The sequence below is a fragment of the Nymphalis io genome, chromosome 4 (genome assembly GCF_905147045.1).
Source record: "Nymphalis io chromosome 4, ilAglIoxx1.1, whole genome shotgun sequence".
Lineage (NCBI taxonomy): Eukaryota > Metazoa > Arthropoda > Insecta > Lepidoptera > Nymphalidae > Nymphalis > Nymphalis io.
The window spans coordinates 12,746,146-12,768,500 of record NC_065891.1 but is presented as its reverse complement, the minus strand read 5'-3'; the positions used below and the strand labels follow the sequence as shown (position 1 = coordinate 12,768,500).

Genomic DNA, 22,355 nt, shown 5'->3' with positions numbered 1-22,355 from the left:
ACAATGATGTTTCTAGCATATTATGTACTTCATAATATAATAATCAAAAAAAATTAATTATATATATTTTTTTTATATTTGGAAATAAGTTTTTAAATTATAATATGAACGGCATTGCAAGAAACTTATAAGTCACAGCTCTCATATGGAACAAACCCATTTTAAAGTGGATTTAAAAAAAGTCGATGAAACTTATACATCGGGCGCTTATTTTTTATGCTTTCTTAAGTATATTCCAAATTGTATTACGGTTATTTAATTAATATATAATTTGTTATTAATTAAAGACCATTAAATGATATTAAACACCAACGTGCATGTTTTTCGAACAATAATTTGTACTTTTTATGGTAAAATATATTAATCGTAAACAGTATTGATTTGGTCAAAAGCCGGGATGGCCTAGTGGTTAGAACGCTTGAATCTTATCCGATGATCGTGGGTTCAAACCCGGGCAAGCACTACTGAATTTTCATGTGCTTAGTTTGTGTTTTATTCATCTCGTGCTTGACGGAGAAGGAAAAAACCTGCATGTGTCTGATTTCATTGAAATTCTGCCACATGTGTATTCTACCAACCCGCATTGGAGAAGCATGGTGGAATAAGCTCCAAACTTTCTCCTCAAAAGGGAGAGGAAGCCTTAGCCCAGCAGTGGGACATTAACAAGCTGTTACTACTTACTACTACTAAACAGTATTACCTCGTATCTTAGCGCTCTAAGAATTATTAACAATCCCTTACATCGCCACCAACGTTGAACTAAGAAGTTTTTTGCCCTTCTGTCTGGAATAACATTGGCTCATTTACTCTTCAAACACAACAATACGTAGTAAATGAGTGGGTGGTAGCGACTGTGTCCGGCTTACAAAAGCTCTCCTATCAGCATCATGCTTATTCATGAAATGAATTAACAACATTATTCCTATTTTGATGCTGACTCTGATCTCCATAATTAGTTCAGTAACAGCTATGACCTTACCACTCGATATCGGACAATCTCAGGCGATAGGCATATCCAGGAAATTGTTTTTTTAAATGATGTAAGTTATTTTTATTATTATTTTTTAACATTATAGTTAAATTTTTGCCACGAAAGTTGCCTGGAAAGGCCTGAAAAGTAAATAATTGATTATCTGTGTAGTAAATTTATGTACATAAAATAACTATTTGTACTTAACAGCTATAATTTATAATACAAAAAAAATTGTAACGATAAAATAGTTTTTTATTATAATTTTTAATATATAATAAAGTTTAAATTTTATAAATTAAAATGCTCACAATTGGCGACAACGTGTAATATACATGCAATAAGTGAAAGGAATAATAATTTCTTGTCTTTATTTTATCTTGAATTTTAAAAGGTTTCTGTCAATTATAAAACATTTATTAAATTAGGTTTACAATCGTGGGAATATCAAAGAAAACTCACATAAAATACTGTCGAAATAATGAGAGAAATTAATTAATAAATATTTATAGACTTTTAAAGAAAATGTAGCTTAACTTGATTAATATAATTTATTGAATGTAAATTTTATTCAAATGAACAATAGCAATGAAAGTCGAAGTTAGTCTTAAGTTAGGTCAATATAAGTAAAACCGTAAGATCTGTTTCAAGAAACAATGCTACAAATTCCAATTAATTCCTCAACTAAACATTAAGTGCGTAAACATGTTTCAACAATTTAAATTTGGAACGTAACCGAACAATTGGAACTATTTCTTTGGTCCAAATTGACATAGTTTTTGTTACAATATTTATTATGATCAAAATGGGTTATAAAATAAATTTTATCGAAGTATACAACGAAGATGTAAGGGAGCACAACTACATGTAACTGCTTTCAGCCAACCTCACCCGCACGTGGTGTATCCTGCCGACCAACAAACAATTCTCTGGCGACCGACTAATGGCGGTATAACCATTCGATAAAGGCGTAGCTAAATTCCGCAGACCGGTGACGGGCAGCAGCGTCACCTGTACGACGAGCTATATTCTGCGATCACCAACCTGCCTGCCCAGCAAAACGATTGAAAAGTTTTTCTTACACTTGAATATATACTGTATATGATTATAATTTGACTCAATTTCCATTAAACATGGTCGCATTTATGATTGAAATATAAGTTCCAAAAGTAAAGCCTACTTGAATGGAGATTAAAGTAGGCGCCACCAAGCACTTTTAATAGACATTTTTGTCAAGCCATTTTTACGTACAATCAATTTTTCGAATAGGGATCGGAAAATAACTGTGGATCGTGTGATTATTATAACAGGTTTTACCTTTTTAAATTCTGAAAATTCTCATAGTTTTAATTCCTAAATATTTAGCTTTCATCAAGTAAACTATTTGTTACTTTTTAATCCAATACAACGAACGTAATCAACGTCGACCTTAATCCAGTTTTCTATTGACCTTGACTAATTCTATAGTATGTTCTGATTGACATCGCTGGACCGGAACTGTGTTTTATGGATACATTTGTCAATGTGAAAATCCACTTATTTTCTATTGACGTTCCGCTTGACTTAACATTGATCAAACTTACCATTGGAGTTGTTAGGAAATTAATTTAAACGATATTAATCAATTATTATCGCTTTTATAACCTTGGGAATGAGGAAAGAATACGTAAATAAAATTTATATTTAGAATTGTTTTCTCCTCTAGATAAATAGTCGTTAGATTTTGTAATATCAGATTATTTAATATAATAATACTTCATTCTCACATCATTCATTTTGATAAGGATTATTTTTGATCTTATTATTACTATGTGACAAATAAGTTGAAATAAAGTTATAGTATTTTTTTTTCTGAAAGGAAATGTTATCTTGCCCATTCATGAGATATGATATATTATGATGAAGTGGACTTTAGTCTATATATTATCCCATCAAAAACATAGATGTGAAATGAGAGCCAAGTTCAATATTATTATATATGCCTTGGTTGTTGAATTTAACGACAAAGGAGTGATATCTAAATTGGTGCCAAGTTCAATGGTCAGTCCTGAAATTTATTTGTAACAACATAAAATATTTTATGACAACTTAAAATATCATTTCTTCTTATAACTTAAGATAATATATTGAAGCTTAAGGTCTAACTTGGCTAGTTCTCGTATACGAATAATAAAAAAATAAATATAAATATTATTTTATTTTAGTAGTAAGTATATTACGATATAAAAATGTTAAGAATAAAAAAAGCAACTACTAAAAAAATAAATAAAAAACAATATTCAATATTTTCTTATTCGAGCCTTCATATTTCGATTAAGAATTAATATTTTTATATCACAAATCGTTCCCACATAAAAAGAAAAATTCATTTATTCATACGATACATACGTTTATTAGGTGAATGACCTTTATATGAGTTGATTTTCAACTGTTATTTAGCAAAATAAGTTGCGATGGGCAGATGGGTTAAGCACGAAAGTTATTCTGCAAGGGTTTTACTTTTTCATCATAATATTATGTCATATTTTATACTATATTTAATATATACTATACTTTTACATAAAGCTTACATTCATTTATAACATAAATTATTAATTCCCAAGTCTGTTGGCGTATTTGCGATGTTATAGTTAGTATTACTTTAAGCGTCAATGTCTACCTATAAATAAGAAATAATATATGTTTTTAAAAAATATAAAAAAATATATAAAACGTTATTTAATTTCAGATCAAACTTGACGAGCAACACTGGCTTTCAATCGACTTTGAGCATAGATTCAAAAGATATAATCAATAATGAGAAGGCATACAACCCTTTTGAGCACAGACAAGTGGAACATCCAAATTCGTAAGTATTTTTATATTATACACACGCGGGCCGTTTCGCCGAACTAATATCGGGGATCAAACATTTCCCGAGTAGCAACACATGCCATTATACACAAACACATTATACAAAACTGTAAAAGGAATGTGTTATAAATGCATAATTATTTACACACACATAGAAATACTTTAATAATAATACTCGTAAATATATATTCGAGATGTTCAAAATTTGCTTTATTTATTAAAATGCAAAATAAAATAAATCGAAAGAGAAAAATTAACAATTTTGTGGTTGCTAAAGTATTTTTATCGATCTTACAAAAGTTTTAATATAATTTGCGATATACATATGCGAAATAGTAATATCGATTCAATGATTTCCTTAATAGCTTTAAGTTGTGCCAACCAGGGGACATATTATTTCGACAATGTCAGTATTGGAAACAGAAATGAGATTTTCGAAATGAATAAGGTTGAAAGAACAAAATCAATTTTAAAGAAAACCATAATAATTGGAATTTTATAATTTGTAATGAAAAAGGACTATTATTTGAACTTTTTACAGCTTCATGTTATTACATTTGAATAATTTACAAACATAATTTATATAGCACAAACGTAAACAAATATTTTACATTTATAGAACGAGGCTTAGGAGATATATGGTCGTAAATGGGGTTAAAGAGCTTAGGATAGTTGAAAAGGATAATATTGAGATTTTATAACGATATTATCGATTCTTTCTTGACGTAGAAATTGGTGGAAATTATGACTTAATAAGAAATACGTAGTAATACACTAATTCACAGTGTTTTTATTATATATATTTTTTAATTAATTTATTTCTTTCTCCATAGACGTCATATGAGTAGCCTTTCTTTATATATCGTTTATGGCTCAGTTACATACTCATGACTAATTAAATTATTTATTATATGTTAAAAACTTTTGAATAATACTGTTTATTATAATAAATTGTCTGACATATACCAATTTAGGTTACATCAACATATGAAATCGTTTCATTTTGCTCCTTTACACGTATCACTTTAAAAACCATAATAGAATAATATCAAACCTGATCATTATAATCTATAATTCAGTAGAGCCTTCTGTCACAACAAACCCGACACTCACCGCAGTCCAGGATCCTGAAATGTCAGAGTATTACTGAAGTCAGTTATCAAAATTTCACATAAGAAATTCGAAAAGAGCATATTGTTATGGAATAGGGGGTAGCTCAGGTTCTTCTTATTCATTCAAATCCACCTACTCACGACATAGAAAATAAGAGCTCACATTTTGAACTTTGGAAGGCCTGTACGAAGAGAAAAATAATGAAAAAGCGCTCCAACCATAATCAACACTATTTACTAAATCACATCACAACAATCGCACACTATTTATTGAATAAATACTTTTTAATTATCAGATCAACATTTTGATGGCTTTATTTACAAAAGCAATTCGTGTTCATTTTAATAGCGAACGTTTTATGAAAATAATCACGAATTTTATATAACTCGTCGATACTACTGTAAAACAATAGCGCCTGAGCTTAATAATTAGCAATTTGATTATTGCGAATAATAGCATTTTCATATATTTTTGTAGTTATTAACTTAAACGTTAATTAGATGCCTAAAATATGATATTATAAAGAAATTTATATTTTTAATAACTTCCTAACCTAGTAGTTAACTTAATGAAGAATAACTACTAATAATGCAAAGCAACTTATGCTTTGTTGTAATAGAAAATGGCTAATCGCAGTATTATCTTCACATATTACAACTTAGGCTCCGTTAACACGGTTTCATTGTGAACAAGGCAATACAAATAAAAAATACATATCATTGTGTACAACTAAGTAACAAATATAAAGCTTGGATAATTCTAGTTTATTTCACTTTTTAGTGTAACAATATCAAACAAATTATATAAGATTAATGTTAAAAAATATTATATCCTAGGACCGTCATTCGCATAAAAATTTACGTAAAACAACACGATAGATAAGATACACAAATGACATGAGCAACACGTCTGTTGGGATGATTTGATAAAATTTATTTACTACGCTAATAATGTTATTTTATTAATTTAAACTACAGAAAACATAACAATAATAAAATCTATTTAGAGAATACACTACTACTACGCTTGATATTTAGAGAATACCTCAATAATGGAGGAGGAACTAAGAAACAATAAAATGCATATATAGTATATATGTATATATCCACAGATAAATGCAACTATTACTTTCAGCAGCTTTTATCTTCCTTTCCCTAATCTCTGTTCCCTATCAAGCCTCAAAAAATAAATAAGTATATCTCATACCGTAACCGTAACAGCCTGTGAATGTCCCACTGCTGGGCTAAAGGCCTCCTCTCCTTTTTTTGAGGAGAAGGTTTGGAGCTTATTCCACCACGCTGCTCCAATGCGGGTTGGTTGAATACACATGTGGCAGAATTTTAGAGAAATTAGACACATGCATGTTTCCTCATACCAAGGACGCTCCAATACCCGTGCCATCAAGGCTGCGATTGAGCAAAATCGGGGATCGAAAGTGTTCGCTCGCAAGTTTGGGAGGCCGCGTCTGACAAAACTTAAAACTGAAAATGGTCGGGTCGTTACCTCTAGGCCTGAGATTGTCGGAGAAGTAGAGAGGTTTTATGGGCAGTTGTTCTCTTCAAGATCGGATAAACCCGTGGGAATCAGTATTGATGACCAGCGCGCCCCTCTTATGCGCCATTACTCCGAGGAGCTCCCGGTCGTTGACCAAGGAGAGATTAGGGCGGCTCTAAAACAACAAAGCTTAAAAACAACAAAGCTCCGGGAGATGACGGAATCACAACAGAGTTGCTTAAGGCAGGCGGGACTCCGGTCCTGAAAGAGCTAGCAAGCCTATTTAATTCATACTGTTCGGCAGATTGTGCAGAAGACCAAAGAGTACAATCAGCCGCTGTGTATGACATTTGTGGACTACGAGAAAGCCTTCGACTCCATCGAAACCTGGGCAGTGCTCGACTCATTGCAGAGATGTCATATCGATTGGAGATATATCGAGGTACTGAGATGTCTGTACAACGCCGCTACAATGACTGTCCACATCCAGGACTGTAAGACGAAGGCGATCCAACTGCGCAGAGGGGTGAGACAGGGGGATGTAATATCCCCGAAACTGTTCACCAACGCGTTGGAAGACGTTTTCAAAACGCTGGATTGGACTAGGTATGGAGTCAATGTAAACGGCGAGTACATCTCACACCTTCGATTTGCCGACGATATCGTCATCATAGCAGAGTCGCTGGAACAACTCACCGAAATGCTGCGTAGCCTAGGCGAGTCTTCCCGGTGTGTCGGTCTCGGTTCTAAACTTGGACAAGACCAAGGTCATGTTCAATAGGCATGTCGCGCCGGGACCGATATACGTCGAGGGGAAACCTCTCGAAGTTGTTAGTGAATATACCTACCTAGGACAGATAATACAAGTCGGTAGGAACAACTTCGAGAAGGAAGCCGATCGAAGAATTCGCTTGGGATGGGCAGCATTTGGCAACCTTCGTCAAGTCCTCAAGTCGTCTATACCGCAATGTTTGAAGACGAAAGTCTTCAACCAATGCGTCTTATCTGCCATGACATACGGTGCCGAAACGTGGACACTAACTGCGGGACTAGTCCACAAATTCAAAGTCGCTCAGCGTGCTATGGAGCGAGCTATGCTCGGAGTATCTTTGAAGGATAAGATCAGAAATGAGATTATCCGGAAAAGAACCGGAGTCACCGACATAGCTTGCAAAATTAGCAGGCTGAAGTGGCAGTGGGCTGGTCACGTATGTCGTAGGACCGATGGCCGTTGGAGCAGACGTGTCCTAGAGTGGAGACCGCGAATCGGCAAGCGCAGCGTAGGACGCCCTCCAGCCAGGTGGACCGACGACCTTAAGAAGGTGGCGGGCACCAACTGGATGCGGAAGGCGGAGGACAGGGAGCTTTGGCGCACCTTGGGAGAGGCCTATGTTTAGCAGTGGACAACGATTGGCTGTTGATTGATTGATTGATGTTTCCTCATGATGTTTTCCTTCACCGTAAAATCACGAGATGAATTATAATCACAAATTAAGCACATGAAAATTCAGTGATGCTTGCCCGGGTTTGAACCCATGATCATCGGTTAAGATTCACGCGTTCTTACCACTGGGCCATCTCGGTACTTATGGCCACTGGTATATCTCATAAATAAAATAAATTATAGCGATTCGCCTTATATACCAATTGGTCATATTCGATATAAAGTATTCGTTACCACACAGTTGCAATAATAATTAAACATAAAGTACGTAGATATTTTTATAACTACTATTATTCAAACGGCACGTTTTACAAATAAGACTCGTGAAAACACGTGCACTTGTTTGCGTCTTAAGATAATAAGAATTTTAACTTAATGTAATATTGCAACGTTTATGCAACATTAAAACATCTAAAATGTATTTGAGCGTTTGTATAATATATATTTATTTTAACATGTACGTCAAATACATTTTATTTATTATTATTATTAATCTATGTACAGTATTTTTATCCATATATACTATAACTAAAATTAAAATAAAAAACTATTATATTTGACAATTATAAATTATAACAATTGTATTTCATATCTCTTCGATCATCATTTGAGCGTTCAATTTATGGAATTTATTTTTATTTTCATACATATTATATTTCCTATACGAGTATATTAAGCTATAAGTAATGTCCGACAAAACCTTCGGCTTCGACATCGTACGAAATGGGCCAAAGTTTCGGCCAAACCGCAGGATTCTAGTAAATGCCAAAATTCAAGATACTGTTACGATTGCACGCCAGCGCTATCTAAGAGGCGATGCGGCGAATATTAGCGAAAATTATTTAGTGATATTATTTTTGACAAGTTTCAAGATGATTTTAATCAGTTAAGGTGCTTATATACCGTATCCCTAAACTTATTTATTAAAAAAATATTATTTTATTCACCTATTAAACCTTGGGCCTCGGCTTCGGCCAGAAATCGAACTTCGGTCGGACACTAGCTCTAAGTCATATTGAGATAGACAAGGAATGTAATGGCATTTTTATCGCCTGCAGAAGACATGACCAACCCGTTGTTGTTTTAATTTAATACTAGCTGCTATTTAGTATTCTATTCTAGAATTTTCAACATGTTTATAAGAAATAACTTTAACCAATTCAAAGAAAAGATTCAATCAACAGCTTGATAAACAATGCTTGGATTCAATAATGAACGACTGACCATATGAGTTAAGGAAAAGAAAAAATATATTTCGGTTCATTGAAGAAAATACATATTTATAATATAGTTTCTTGTTTAATTTACAATTTTTTATCTCACAGAACAATTGGATCAATGCTACATCTTCTGAAGGCTTGTTTGGGTTCTGGAATTCTGGCTATGCCATCAGCTTTTAAAAATGCCGGTCTCGCTGTTGGAGTTCTGGGAACGTTAATCGCTGGTCTAATTTGCACACACGCGGTTCATTTGGTAGTAAGTATTCATGATATGTATGGTATTGTTATTAATTAATTCAAATGAGCAGTCAAAGAATACTATCATAATTGTATTCTGTTCCGCTTGAATTTTCAACCATTTAATGCAATCAACTTTAAATAATAATATAAAGAGAATTAAAGTAATATAACCGGTACTAATCACATTATCTGGACGAATTTGAAAAATTTTGCAATGGATCAGCAAAGGCAAGGTCATTCAGCTCGTCAATGTGTTAGTATCAATCTATCTATATATAAATAAATATAAAATGTATGTTCGTTTTTGTAAAACTCGAAAATTAGTCGATCGATTGACTTTGAATTTTGACACAACATTATACTTCCGTTATAATGCCGTGGAGTACCGGCTTAGAATAGTACTCCCCAATCTCATCCCGTGGGTGTCGTAAGAGGCGACTGAGGGACGGGGAAAAGGGGGGATGGGCAGCAGCGTCCCCCCTCCCATAAACATCTTACCCCCTACTGCGCTCGCCAACACGCCTGCCCAGCGCGGCGAGTATGGGCAAACCCCTCCCTAAATGGCAGATGCGCCCAAAAAAAAGGCCCCCAGTTACCGGCAAGCCCGCTAGGCCCGACCAAGGTAGCGGTCGCGGTATCGGCAGGGCAGGGGGTGCTAAGAATCACCGGTTCACGGCAGGCTACCGTATAAAACGACTGAAAATGGCAACGTATAATGGACGCTCGATGAGGCTGGACCATCACCTCGCCGAATTAGAAGTAGAGTTAAGTCATATAAACTGGCATATACTGGGGTTATCTGAAGTCCGAAGACAGGGGGAGGACACGATAACTCTAGAGTCCGGTAACTTACTCTACTTCCGCGAAGGTGATAACCTCTCCCAGGGTGGTGTCGGTTTTCTAGTCAAAAAGGATCTCATTAGCAGCATTGTGGAAATCAGTAGTGTGTCGAACCGGGTAGCGTACCTTGTCCTAAAACTTTCCGACAGGTACTCCCTGAAGGTTGTACAGGTATATGCGCCAACTTCGACATACTCTGATGATGTGGTCGAAGCGATGTACGAGGACATCGCAAAGGCCCTCAACGACACCTCGAGGGCCCACTACAATGTTGTTATGGGAGACTTTAATGCTAAAGTGGGAGTACAAGATAGCGGTGAATCGAAAGTCGGACCTTACGGCTTGGGCTGCAGAAATCACAGGGGGCAAATGCTGGTAAACTTTCTCGAAGCGCAGGGGCTTTTTTTGATGAATTCTTTCTTTCAAAAGAAGCCTCAGAGGAGGTGGACCTGGCGAAGCCCCGATAACGTGACAAGGAACGAGATAGACTTTATCATCTCGAATAAAAGGCACATATTTAGAGATGTTTCAGTGATCAACAGGTTTAATACCGGAAGTGATCACCGCTTGGTTCGAGGCACTCTAAATATCAACTTAAAAGCCGAAAGATCGAGAATGATGAGGTCTACTCTCCGACCTACCATGCTCCAAGCTGCTCAAGGCTCCGAAAAGTTCCAAATGGAACTTCAAAATCAATTCACCGCGTTGGAAACCATAAGCAGCATTGATGAGAGAACCGACACGCTGGTCAAAATACTGCAAAACACATCCCGCAAGTGTTTTCCGCCACAGAGAAGAGACAACGCACCAAAACTCTCTGCTGAGACACTCGAGCTCATGAGAAAACGACGAGAACTACCATCGTTTTTGTCAGATAAGGCCTTAAACCGAACAATAAAAACGCTGACGCGACGCGATCTCCGACGCTCCAATACCCGTGCCATCAAGGCTGCGATTGAGCAAAATCGGGGATCGAAAGTGTTCGCTCGCAAGTTTGGGAGGCCGCGTCTGACAAAACTTAAAACTGAAAATGGTGGGGTCGTTACCTCTAGGCCTGAGATTATCGGAGAAGTAGAGAGGTTTTATGGGCAGTTGTTCTCTTCAAGATCGGATAAACCCATGGGAATCAGTATTGATGACCAGCGCGCCCCTCTTATGCGCCATTACTCCGAGGAGCTCCCGGTCGTTGACCAAGGAGAGATTAGGGCGGCTCTAGAACAGCTTAAAAACAACAAATCTCCGGGAGATGACGGAATCACAACAGAGTTGCTTAAGGCAGGCGGGACTCCGGTCCTGAAAGAGCTAGCAAGCCTCTTTAATTCCGTCATCCAACATGGCAAGACCCCGGAAACGTGGAGCGGGAGTGAGGTGGTACTGTTTTTCAAGAAAGGTGATAAAACCCTCTTGAAAAACTACAGACCAATCTCCCTCCTGAGTCACGTGTATAAGCTGTTCTCAAGAGTCGTCACGAACCGTCTCGCCAGACGACTTGACGAGTTCCAGCCCCCAGAGCAAGCCGGCTTTCGATCAGGCTACAGCACCGTGGACCACATCCATACTGTTCGGCAGATTGTGCAGAAGACCGAAGAGTACAATCAGCCGCTGTGTATGGCATTTGTGGACTACGAGAAAGCCTTCGACTCCATCGAAACCTGGGCAGTGCTCGACTCATTGCAGAGATGTCATATCGATTGGAGATATATCGAGGTACTGAGATGTCTGTACAACGCCGCTACAATGACTGTCCACATCCAGGACTGTAAGACGAAGGCGATCCAATTGCGCAGAGGGGTGAGACAGGGGGATGTAATATCCCCGAAACTGTTCACCAACGCGTTGGAAGACGTTTTCAAAACGCTGGATTGGACTAGGTATGGAGTCAATGTAAACGGCGAGTACATCTCACACCTTCGATTTGCCGACGATATCGTCATCATAGCAGAGTCGCTGGAACAACTCACCGAAATGCTGCGTAGCCTAGGCGAGTCTTCCCGGTGTGTCGGTCTCGGCATGAACTTGGACAAGACCAAGGTCATGTTCAATAGGCATGTCGTGCCGGGACCGATATACGTCGAGGGGAAACCTCTCGAAGTTGTTAGTGAATATACCTACCTAGGACAGATAATACAAGTCGGTAGGAACAACTTCGAGAAGGAAGCCGATCGAAGAATTCGCTTGGGATGGGCAGCATTTGGCAACCTTCGTCAAGTCCTCAAGTCGTCTATACCGCAATGTTTGAAGACGAAAGTCTTCAACCAATGCGTCTTACCTGCCATGACATACGGTGCCGAAACGTGGACACTAACTGCGGGACTAGTCCACAAATTCAAAGTCGCTCAGCGTGCTATGGAGCGAGCTATGCTCGGAGTATCTTTGAAGGATAAGATCAGAAATGAGATTATCCGGAAAAGAACCGGAGTCACCGACATAGCTTGCAAAATTAGCAGGCTGAAGTGGCAGTGGGCTGGTCACGTATGTCGTAGGACCGATGGCCGTTGGAGCAGACGAGTCCTAGAGTGGAGACCGCGAATCGGCAAGCGCAGCGTAGGGCGCCCTCCAGCCAGGTGGACCGACGACCTTAAGAAGGTGGCGGGCACCAACTGGATGCGGAAGGCGGAGGACAGGGAGCTTTGGCGCACCTTGGGAGAGGCCTATGTTCAGCAGTGGACAACGATTGGCTGTTGATTGATGATTGATTGATTATACTTCAATATGCACTTGGCTTTTTAGTAAATAAAATACATCAGGTCCCGTAAAACTACATAACGCTTTTAAATTTTTCCTCTAACGAACATATTTTGAGATGGAGTTTCAACAATAAATAATTAAAAATATGATGAATACAATATCAAATTAGCAGATATGTCAGTAACATTATACCGTAAATTGTGGGCACAATTGGAAATAACATCGAATAACATCAAAGCAAAATTTGACAAAGAACAGCTGAGTGAGAAATCATACAAAAGAAATTACTTACATATATTATGAGAGTTGAGCATCAAACCGGTCTAAGAATTGAAATATTTTCAAGACAATTTTTCGAAAGTGGTAATGGCATTATAAAAACCAATTTAAAAACATTATTTAAATAGCCTTGTTGTGTGAAGCCACACATGCAATTGGAACAAATGCCTCTCTCATGGCAATAACTCGTTAATGTTCCAATGCCAGTAAGCCGTCTGATTTCGATTTTTATGCGTAAAACGGACTAATACAAAAATATAGTCTTTCCGGGAGTGTTTTTATATAAGCTTTTTTACTCCGGGCTGCTGCGGAGAATTTCCAGATAGCAAACCCAATAACTTAAGTTCACAGTTTGCTGTGAATCCAGATATTGAAGCCTTAGAACACTTGTAGAACAACGAGGCAATTTATACATATATTATACATTATACAACTTAAAAGGAAGGAAACTTAAAAGGAAAATTGTACTACTAATGACACGATATGAATATCGGCTAATACAAAATTAATATTTTTAGGTTAAAACTTCTCAAGAAGTTTGTGTCGTGGCAAAGAAGCCTTCAATGAGTTTTGCTGAAACTTGCGGTGCAGCCTTTACTTACGGACCCAAGAGGGTTCAGAGATGGGGAGGATTTGTAAAGTAAGCCTTATAAATATACTCTTTATTATATTATCGAATCAAATAGTACCTATATTGCCTTAAAGTCCGGTTTCGACTTCATTTTTTGATAATTATTTAATTTGATGAAACTTCGAGAAACCCAAATGAGTAAAGATAAAAATATAGAAAAAAATAAGTGCGTTTTTTTTTGTTAAATATTAGGCGACTGAGATTCGCTTAGATCTATGAAAAATCTGATCTTTTTTTGATAAAATTTAAATCAAATTCCTTATAATTTAAAAGTTCATATTATCTTTTATTGCAGGACATTTATAGATTATTCCATGACTATTACATATGTAAGCGTACTCTGCGTGTACGTTGTCTTCATAGGATCATCTATTAAGGAGGTATTATTGAACTGACAATATATTGTTATCATTTACTGAGAATAAATATTATACCTCCAAAACAAAACAAATTCTAGAACACAATATTTATCATAAAGGATTAAACAAAAGACTTTTTCAAATGCTGCGATTCATATCTGAAAAACTGTTTGTTTGGAACTGCTGAAGGGGGAATGTAGAATCTTAGTATGAATGTCTGTGTTCTTTGATGTTAGGAACATAGAAATTGTATTCTTATTTTAATAATAATAATAATAATGTCCTCCAGACCGATTTCGGCCACGGCGGCCAATCTCAAGAGTGAGTATGGCTACTACGCAGAAGATAAGATAGTGCACAAGTGTGTGCGCAAACACAGGTGCACTCTCTATTCCCTAACTCTCATAATCCGATAGGACGGCAATTCGACACGACCGGAAAGAGTTCAGGCGCAGGACCAACAGGCTTTACTTGCTTTCCGAGGCACGGGAGTGTACACAATTCCAACTTCCAGACTCCGGGCTGCTATTGAGAGTTTTCTGACAGAAAAATCCAATAACTGTTTTTATTGGCCCGACCTGGGATTTGAACCCAGGACCTCCGGGTCTGCGGCCTTACATCAAGCCACTACACCAACGAGTTTTAATAAAACTATTTTAATAAAAGCATAAAGGACAGATAGTTGTAATAACATATTTTTATTAATTTCAGGTAATGGATGTGTATTATCCACAATACGACATCTCTATACGGATGTATTGTATTCTAACGTTGGTACCACTTATACTAATATGTCAGATTCGAAACCTAAAGTACTTGGTACCCTTTTCAGCCATTGCAAACTTTCTTATTGTAGTTGTGTTCGCTGTGACGTTGTATTACACGTTTGTCGATTTGCCACCTTTAAGCGAGCGAGATATGGTTGCTAACATTTCACAATGGCCGCTTTTCTTGAGGTAAATAGCATGTTTTTAACAAATGATCAAGTCGATTTTTTTCTTTACATTTAAAAAAAAGGATTATGTCAATATATTTTTTATAATAGATGTCGGTAGACGGGCAGATATATCTGTCATCTGATGGTAAATGGTCACCACCTCTCATATACGTTTAGATCTAAGATGTTATGTTTGTGCCAATAGTCACGGATCTACTACTAAGTATTGCTGTTTGGCAATAGAATATAAGATGGGTGGGTAGTATACCACAAAGTAGAAATAATATTAAATATTATATCATATTTTATACACTTATATTTTAGCACAGTGATATTTGCAATGGAAGGTATAGGCGTAGTTATGCCAGTTGAAAACGAGATGGCCAAACCTCAGCATTTCCTGGGCTGCCCCGGAGTGCTGAATGTTTCAATGGTGATCGTTATTACTCTCTATGGAATTGTCGGATTTTTTGGATATGTGCAATTTGGTGATGCTGTCAAAGGAAGCATTACGCTGAACTTACCTGAAGATCAATGGTATGGATTTATTCATGTACTAGCAGCTCGTCGAAATAAAATTTAAATAAAATGTTTTGCTGCCTCCGTAAACATATGTGTAATCTCCGCTTAGATTGATAAGAGATTTGATTGGTTTATATTTTTATCCAAGATTTTATTGAAATTAATAGTATCCTTTTTTATTCGCACAACTAGGTAATATTATTTTCAATCAGTTTTTACACGTGTATTTTATACTATAGAAAGTCAACAGTGACTTTAATGAGGAAAATCCTTGCACGAGTTGATTAAAGTAAAAAACTAATTATAAAACTCATAATAAATATTTATTTGCAGGATCGCCCAAAGTGCTAAGCTTTTAATGGCATTGGTCATGTATTTTTCCTTCGCCCTACAGTTCTATGTTCCCATGGAAATGATAACGCGAGTTTTGCTAACTAGATTTTCCAAGTTCGAAAATGTTATACAAATCAGCGTAAGAACAGTTCTTGTAACAATATCTGGTGAGTATTCAAAGAAAAAATCACGTATGACGTAAACATAGGTAAATTAAGAGTAAATTAGCGGGCTGTAAGTGTCCCATTACTGCGATAAGATCTCTCCTTTTGAGGAGACGTCTTTTCAACCACGCTGCTCCAATGTGGGTTGGTTGATTTTCTCACGGTGTTTTTATCACCAAGCACGAGATAAATACAAATAAAGTAGATGAAAATTCATAAATGGTTGCGCCGGTTTGTTCGTGTATTCTTTGGTTAAGATTGATATAATATCAAAATAAAGAAATGTATGTACCAAAATTCAACAGTAAAATTTGAATTGACTCGTTATACTACAAGAAACAGTTCTATTTACATATAAAACAGAATGCTGAAACTGACAACGATATTTTTTTATTAATATTTATCAAAATAATATGATCATCATCTGAATTTCTGTGAATTCGATGCTCGTTCAATTTTGTTTTCTATTGTATTAATAAATATTTATATAGTCCTATCCACTATTTCACATAACATTGGTTTCATTTGTTACAGTTGCATTTGCTGTGGCTTTCCCTAATTTGGAGCTGGTCATCAGTTTGGTTGGTGCAATATTTTTTTCTACTCTAGGTCTTCTGATTCCCGCTACAATAAACACTGTTTACCTTTGGGACAAGGATTTGGGAAAATGTAACTATGTCCTCATCAAAAACGGTATCATCATCATAATTTCAATTGTAGCTCTTGTGTCTGGTTCATATGTTTCTATCATCGGTATGATTGAAGATTTCTCTGGCAGCACTCATGAGAATTCAACTTTAACTTATTAAGTAATAATGTTTCTGTTATTGAATTTTGATATTTTAATAAGTAATTAACCAGTAGATGATACAGCTATTTAATTTTAAAATTTATTGCTGTTGAATTTATTTATTAAGTATTTATTTTAAACATAAAATGTACAGTAGTCTTAAGCTTAGATTTAAATGTTGTGTAATAAAAATCATAAGTTTATTTGTAAAGCACTTTTTGTTTTACAAATGAAGCTAATAAAGACAATTACTGTAATTTAATTGGTATTAAAAAAACTGTGTGGATTGTAAATAATAGTATTTATACGTAATACTAAATGAAATTATTTTGAAACTGAAAATATAATGTGTTTTATTTATAAATAATACAAAACGAGATTTTGAAAAGATGTCTACGAACTATTTAATAATAATTTTAGAATTTTTCTAATCAAATTAATATGTGAATTTGATAGAATATTATATAATAATAATATTCGTTAGGTATTTGTTTTATACCAAGATTAACCGCCGTCGTAGAATTTTTTGTGTCGATGCTTGCACCACTAGATTGGACTCCTCTACCTCGTCTGAAATAATAATTGACATCCAGCCTACGAGGTCGATGTGTCTGCAACGACATTCGCCTTACTTTCACTCCTATCATTATTTTCAAGGCCCATCGCTCGAAGTAGACTAGAAATGATATTTACTTTTTAATTATTTAATCTTAAACAGCTTAAGACTAATTTGTATCAACTTACAACTTTAACTTTGTAACTTGTTTTATTTCTGTAGTATTTTCGAAAGGGAAAAATGGAAATACTAAGCACTTTGTAAGATTTGCGAACTGGGAATCTTAATGGATATTTATCTTATATCTCGGTGTTCAATTAAATTTAACCTTACTAAATCCGTAAACAACGGGTAATGAATGTAGATGCAAGATATCGCGGACTATTATATCTTAAATATTGTATATATTGCGTTGAGCTGTTGCCCATATGCATGCCTTATTTTTATTTATTTGGGGCAACCAACAGTAGATGCATTAAATAGACAGTTAAATAGAAGTTCAAAAACTAAAGGCAAACTATAAAAGATTTTTTGACAAACGTTGTACTAATTATAGGTTATCACATTATTCGTAAAAGCACCACATCACAAATAGTCATTAAATAAAGTTAATCGTTAACAATTACAAGTCCATAAAAATACAAATACATTAACATCATTGAAATTATTAAAAATATTGTGAAATTATTATTAAATTTACGAGAGCAAGACAGACTTTTTTTAAAAAGATATAATATTTGAATTTTAATATGTGTGTGCATATATATAAGTATATTTCAAAATTGACACGACCAAACACAGTTTTATGCTCTAGTCGAACGTTCTTTCCTTTTTTACAAATCGTTTCCCAAGACATATGATCCCAAAGCATGGAATGACTATGAATATATTCTATATATATATATATAAACTTACATATAATTTTAGAGAAAAGTTTTTAGAGAACAAAAAACAATTTTAGAGAACAAGAAAAATGTCTAAATTCTATATAAGTGGTGAATAATAACTCAAATTGGATCGATTGCAAGATAGTTCAAATGGGCAACTATTTAGGTAATTCAAAATGTTGCGTTTGAACTAAGATTTAAGGCTATTATGGAAAATATCCAAATCAGCTACTAGTTTTGAAATGCCATTGTATAAACCTGATAAACGGGGTACAATTAATTTTTTCCCTAATTGCATCCTGTGTGTAAAAGATTACCTATTCGTCTTGTATTGCTACGAGGTGAATAAATTGTCAATGTGGCCAAAAACTCGGGACTATCAATATTATTATTTAAAATATTGTATAAAAAAGTAAGAAACAAAAGTGTCCTCCGAGATTCAAGAATTATCGTCACGTCATGTACTTCATTAACTTCAGCCAATTCAATGTCATTTATATAATATTTTGATGACATTACTTTTTTTTTGCGGGTGAATTTTATGTGGTAGCATTTATCGATATTTAGTCATTTTATTGACTCTACATCGTTTAATCAGCCTAACGAGGTCATCTTGTAATAATTGTACATCGGAAATCTGTTTAACAGTACGGATCAATTTCAGATTATCTGCGAATACACTAACAGTGGAGTTTTTGAAAATATATTTATAGTTGTTAAGCAAGACAGTTAAATATTGAGTATGTAGTTATGTTAGCTCAAAGCATGAAGACAATAATAGTAAATGCTTAATCAGCGGAATGTAAGTCATTGTGTCATTCCATGGTTTGGGATCATATGTCTTGGGAAACGATTTGTAAAAAAGGAAAGAACGTTCGACTAGAGCATAAAACTGTGTTTGGTCGTGTCAATTTTGAAATATATTTATATATATACACACATATATTAAAATTCAAATATTATATCTTTTTAAAAAAAGTCTGTCTTGCTCTCGTAAACTTGTCTATGTATACACATCGGTTTGATTGCTATGAGATAATAAACGATCAGAGTTACTTTCACATTTGTAATATTAGTAAGTAAAGACAATCACATTGAATTATTTTTGGAAACTTTTTAAAATTATCCTTATAATACTTACGTACCTATATCATATATCATTTTACTGGTAGTAGGGCTTTGGGCAAGCTCGTCTGGGTAGTTACCACCCACTCATCAGATATTCTTCCGCAAAACAGCAGTACTTGATATTGTTGTGTTCCGGTTTGAAGGGTAAGTGAGCCAGTGTAATTACAGACACAAGGGATATAGCATCTTAGTTTGCAAGGTTGGTGGCACATTAGCGATGTAAGCGATGGTTAACATTTCTTACAATGCCAATGTTTATGGGCGTTGGTGGCCACTTACCATCAGGCCCTATGCTCGTCCACCTATCTATACTACAAAAAAAACAATACTTCTAAAATTTAAATTTTGACGCTTCCTGACGATAAAAGCATGTAGGCATATTAAATTACGTTAATCCAAATTATAGATAAAATACACAAAACGCACAGAAAACAGGTCTGTATAGAGAGGATAATAAAAAAATACTCACGTGTTTCAGTTACTCGTATATTATTACAATTATCCCTTAATTCAAAATAATTTGATAGTTAAACTTTCTGTATAACTCGTTTTCAAGTCATAAAATGTACAACGTAAAAGAAAGTGCACACGCAAAATAAAATAATATTAATGGATCACTTTTCCTATTTGTTTTTCGACATCCTAACAATGTTGATATTGAATAGTTTATTTTACTTTATAATATAAACACAAAATTAAATAAAACGAATATTTTTCTATGATATGACACATATATTAAAATATTTGCAGACATTATTTAATACAGATATATTGTGTTTTAAATTCACGCGTTTTTATTCGGCAAGCGCTATTTCTTATTTACAAAAACTGTACGATTCAATTTGGTTACACGTATTTGTTTAACTGCGCTTTTCTCACCTAAACGAACTTGTACCGGTCCGTTAGGAAAGAACCTGCTAGAGATAGTAACCTCACCTTTGCCACAGAACATTTCGATAGAACTCGCGTCAATGTAAATTTTAATTTTCAAGTTTCTTTGTGGTTGCCATACTGTGCGGCGAAGTCCATCATTTCCACCACGGTCAAGACTTATTGTTCCATTCTGAGAGTCATACTTAATATGAACTCTTGATTTTGAGGAATTTTGTGATTCGATATATAAGTCCAAACCATTTGAACTTCTTGCGATAATGCTAATTTCAGCGGCGTTATCATCAAGTGGAATCGTAGTACCACCTGCAGACTTTCCTATGTGAATTGTTTCGCCACGGATAGCTTTTATTTCACGAACAGGTTTTTGAATTATACGACCTTCTTTTGAAAGAGACAACACTCTTGGTATTGTCATCTGTCCATTAAAACCGTCAAGTTGTTCAGGATAATTTTGGTCCCACATATCGAACCAAGCGATTACTATTCTACGTCCTAAGTCATCGATAACAGTCTGAGTTGCGTAAAAATCATGTCCGTGGTCCAATTCTTGGAACTTAGCCATTGGCTTGAAAGTATTTGTTGAATAATCAAAATCTCCAACTATGTATCCAGTTTGATAAAGGTTTCTGTATTTGTCACCTTCAGGTTTCACTCCTTGAGGTGAAAATAGTAAAATAAAATGTCCGTCTAGCTCAAAGAAATCTGGACATTCCCACATATACCCGAGATAACCATCGGATTCATCAATAATCGATACCTCATTCCATGTAATTTTATCCTTCGAAGTGTACAAAAGAACACGACCAAGAGTAGTATTGTTAAAAGAATTACCTAGTACCATGTAGTAAGTATCAAGATGTTTCCATACTTTTGGGTCTCTAATATCAGGTTGATGTTCTGCGCCAATTAAAACTGGATTATTTGGGTATTTAGTTACAGTAATTCCATCTGTGCTAGTAGCTAGGCACTGGTGCTCCTCATGGTCAGGTGATTGTCCAGGATGATTTACATGTCCTGTGTAGAATAAATACATTGTTTCATTTTCAACAATAGCACTGCCAGAAAATACTCCAGATCGATCGTAGTCTTGGTCAGGATCCATAGCTATAGGAAGATGTTCCCAGTGGAAAAGATCATTGCTCTTTGCATGTCCCCAATGAATACTCCCTGGGGCCAAACTACTATCAGGGTTGTGTTGATAAAATAGATGGTATTCATTTTTAAATTGACAAAAACCGTTCGGGTCATTCATCCATCCCCGAGGAGGTGCCAAATGATATCGTGGATAGTATCGATCATTGACTTCAGCGCGAAATCTTGAAAAAAACAGAAAAACAGTTAGAGCAGCGTAAAACACCCGCATAGTTTCTGTTGAAGATAAGATAGTTATATATAAATGAATATTATGAAAGTTGGATTATAAATGATTTTTCCGCTCATCTGCATGTTTTATATAGATGTTGGGTCGTCCTTCATATTTATTATAATACCTATTATCTTTTGTTGAAAACATATTTTTGTTATGCAAATCAGTAATGCATTGCAAAATGTATTCATAAATTGCAAATATCGATGAATTTTTAATAATTTATTATATCAATAACAAACTAAAGGAAACGAAGAAAACTAAAGGAAGGTTTGTTACATTTATTTGCATTAAAAGTATGTTTTTGCAGATGGTCTGGTATATAAATATATTAAAGCCATGCAATTATTATTTTAGAATAATATCATACATTACAAGTAATTAAATAATTCATTAAACTATTCCTGAAAAATGAAGTATAATTAGTATGTCAAAACAATAAATTAAATTTCGGTACAATAATGAAAAAAAAATTGTGTTGTTATTAAAAGCTTTCAATAGTCAAAAAATAATGGAAATAAATTTTTGAACAAACAATTCGCGTTTTTTTTGTGTTGGCGCACTGACTACAATCTTTCAATAACCTCAAAGCGATGTTAATTTTAAAATCGAGTTTAACTAATGTTATATCATCAGCAAAAAAAAAC

General features: G+C 35.0%; 2 protein-coding genes across 3 annotated transcripts in view; one reads left to right on the top strand and one right to left on the bottom strand.

The window, feature by feature from the left end:
* The window catches only part of LOC126768142 (proton-coupled amino acid transporter-like protein pathetic), a 36,854-nt gene extending 19,746 nt beyond the window's left edge, over positions 1 to 17,108 (top strand). Inside the window, exons 3-10 of one of the 2 annotated variants that reach the window (XM_050486074.1) lie at positions 3,699 to 3,818; positions 9,200 to 9,350; positions 13,660 to 13,781; positions 14,068 to 14,152; positions 14,843 to 15,087; positions 15,393 to 15,605; positions 15,924 to 16,090; positions 16,622 to 17,108. In XM_050486074.1, the coding sequence (XP_050342031.1) occupies positions 3,699 to 3,818; positions 9,200 to 9,350; positions 13,660 to 13,781; positions 14,068 to 14,152; positions 14,843 to 15,087; positions 15,393 to 15,605; positions 15,924 to 16,090; positions 16,622 to 16,896 (1,378 nt within the window). In that variant the 3' untranslated portion in view covers positions 16,897 to 17,108. The remainder of the gene's footprint in view (positions 1 to 3,698; positions 3,819 to 9,199; positions 9,351 to 13,659; positions 13,782 to 14,067; positions 14,153 to 14,842; positions 15,088 to 15,392; positions 15,606 to 15,923; positions 16,091 to 16,621) is intronic. The other variant, XM_050486073.1, reaches the window with a different exon arrangement.
* Positions 17,109 to 19,913: 2,805 nt separating this feature from the next.
* LOC126768140 (sucrose-6-phosphate hydrolase-like) lies at positions 19,914 to 21,769 on the bottom strand. Its single transcript, XM_050486070.1, has one exon. The coding sequence runs from the start codon at positions 21,703 to 21,705 to the stop codon at positions 20,257 to 20,259; it is 1,449 nt and encodes a 482-aa protein (XP_050342027.1). The 5' UTR covers positions 21,706 to 21,769; the 3' UTR covers positions 19,914 to 20,256.
* Positions 21,770 to 22,355: the final 586 nt, after the last annotated feature.

Excerpts from the sequence above, each read along its gene's own strand:
- LOC126768140 (XM_050486070.1), bottom strand. The coding sequence starts at position 21,705 with ATGCGGGTGTTTTACGCTGCTCTAACTGTTTTTCTGTTTTTTTCAAGA.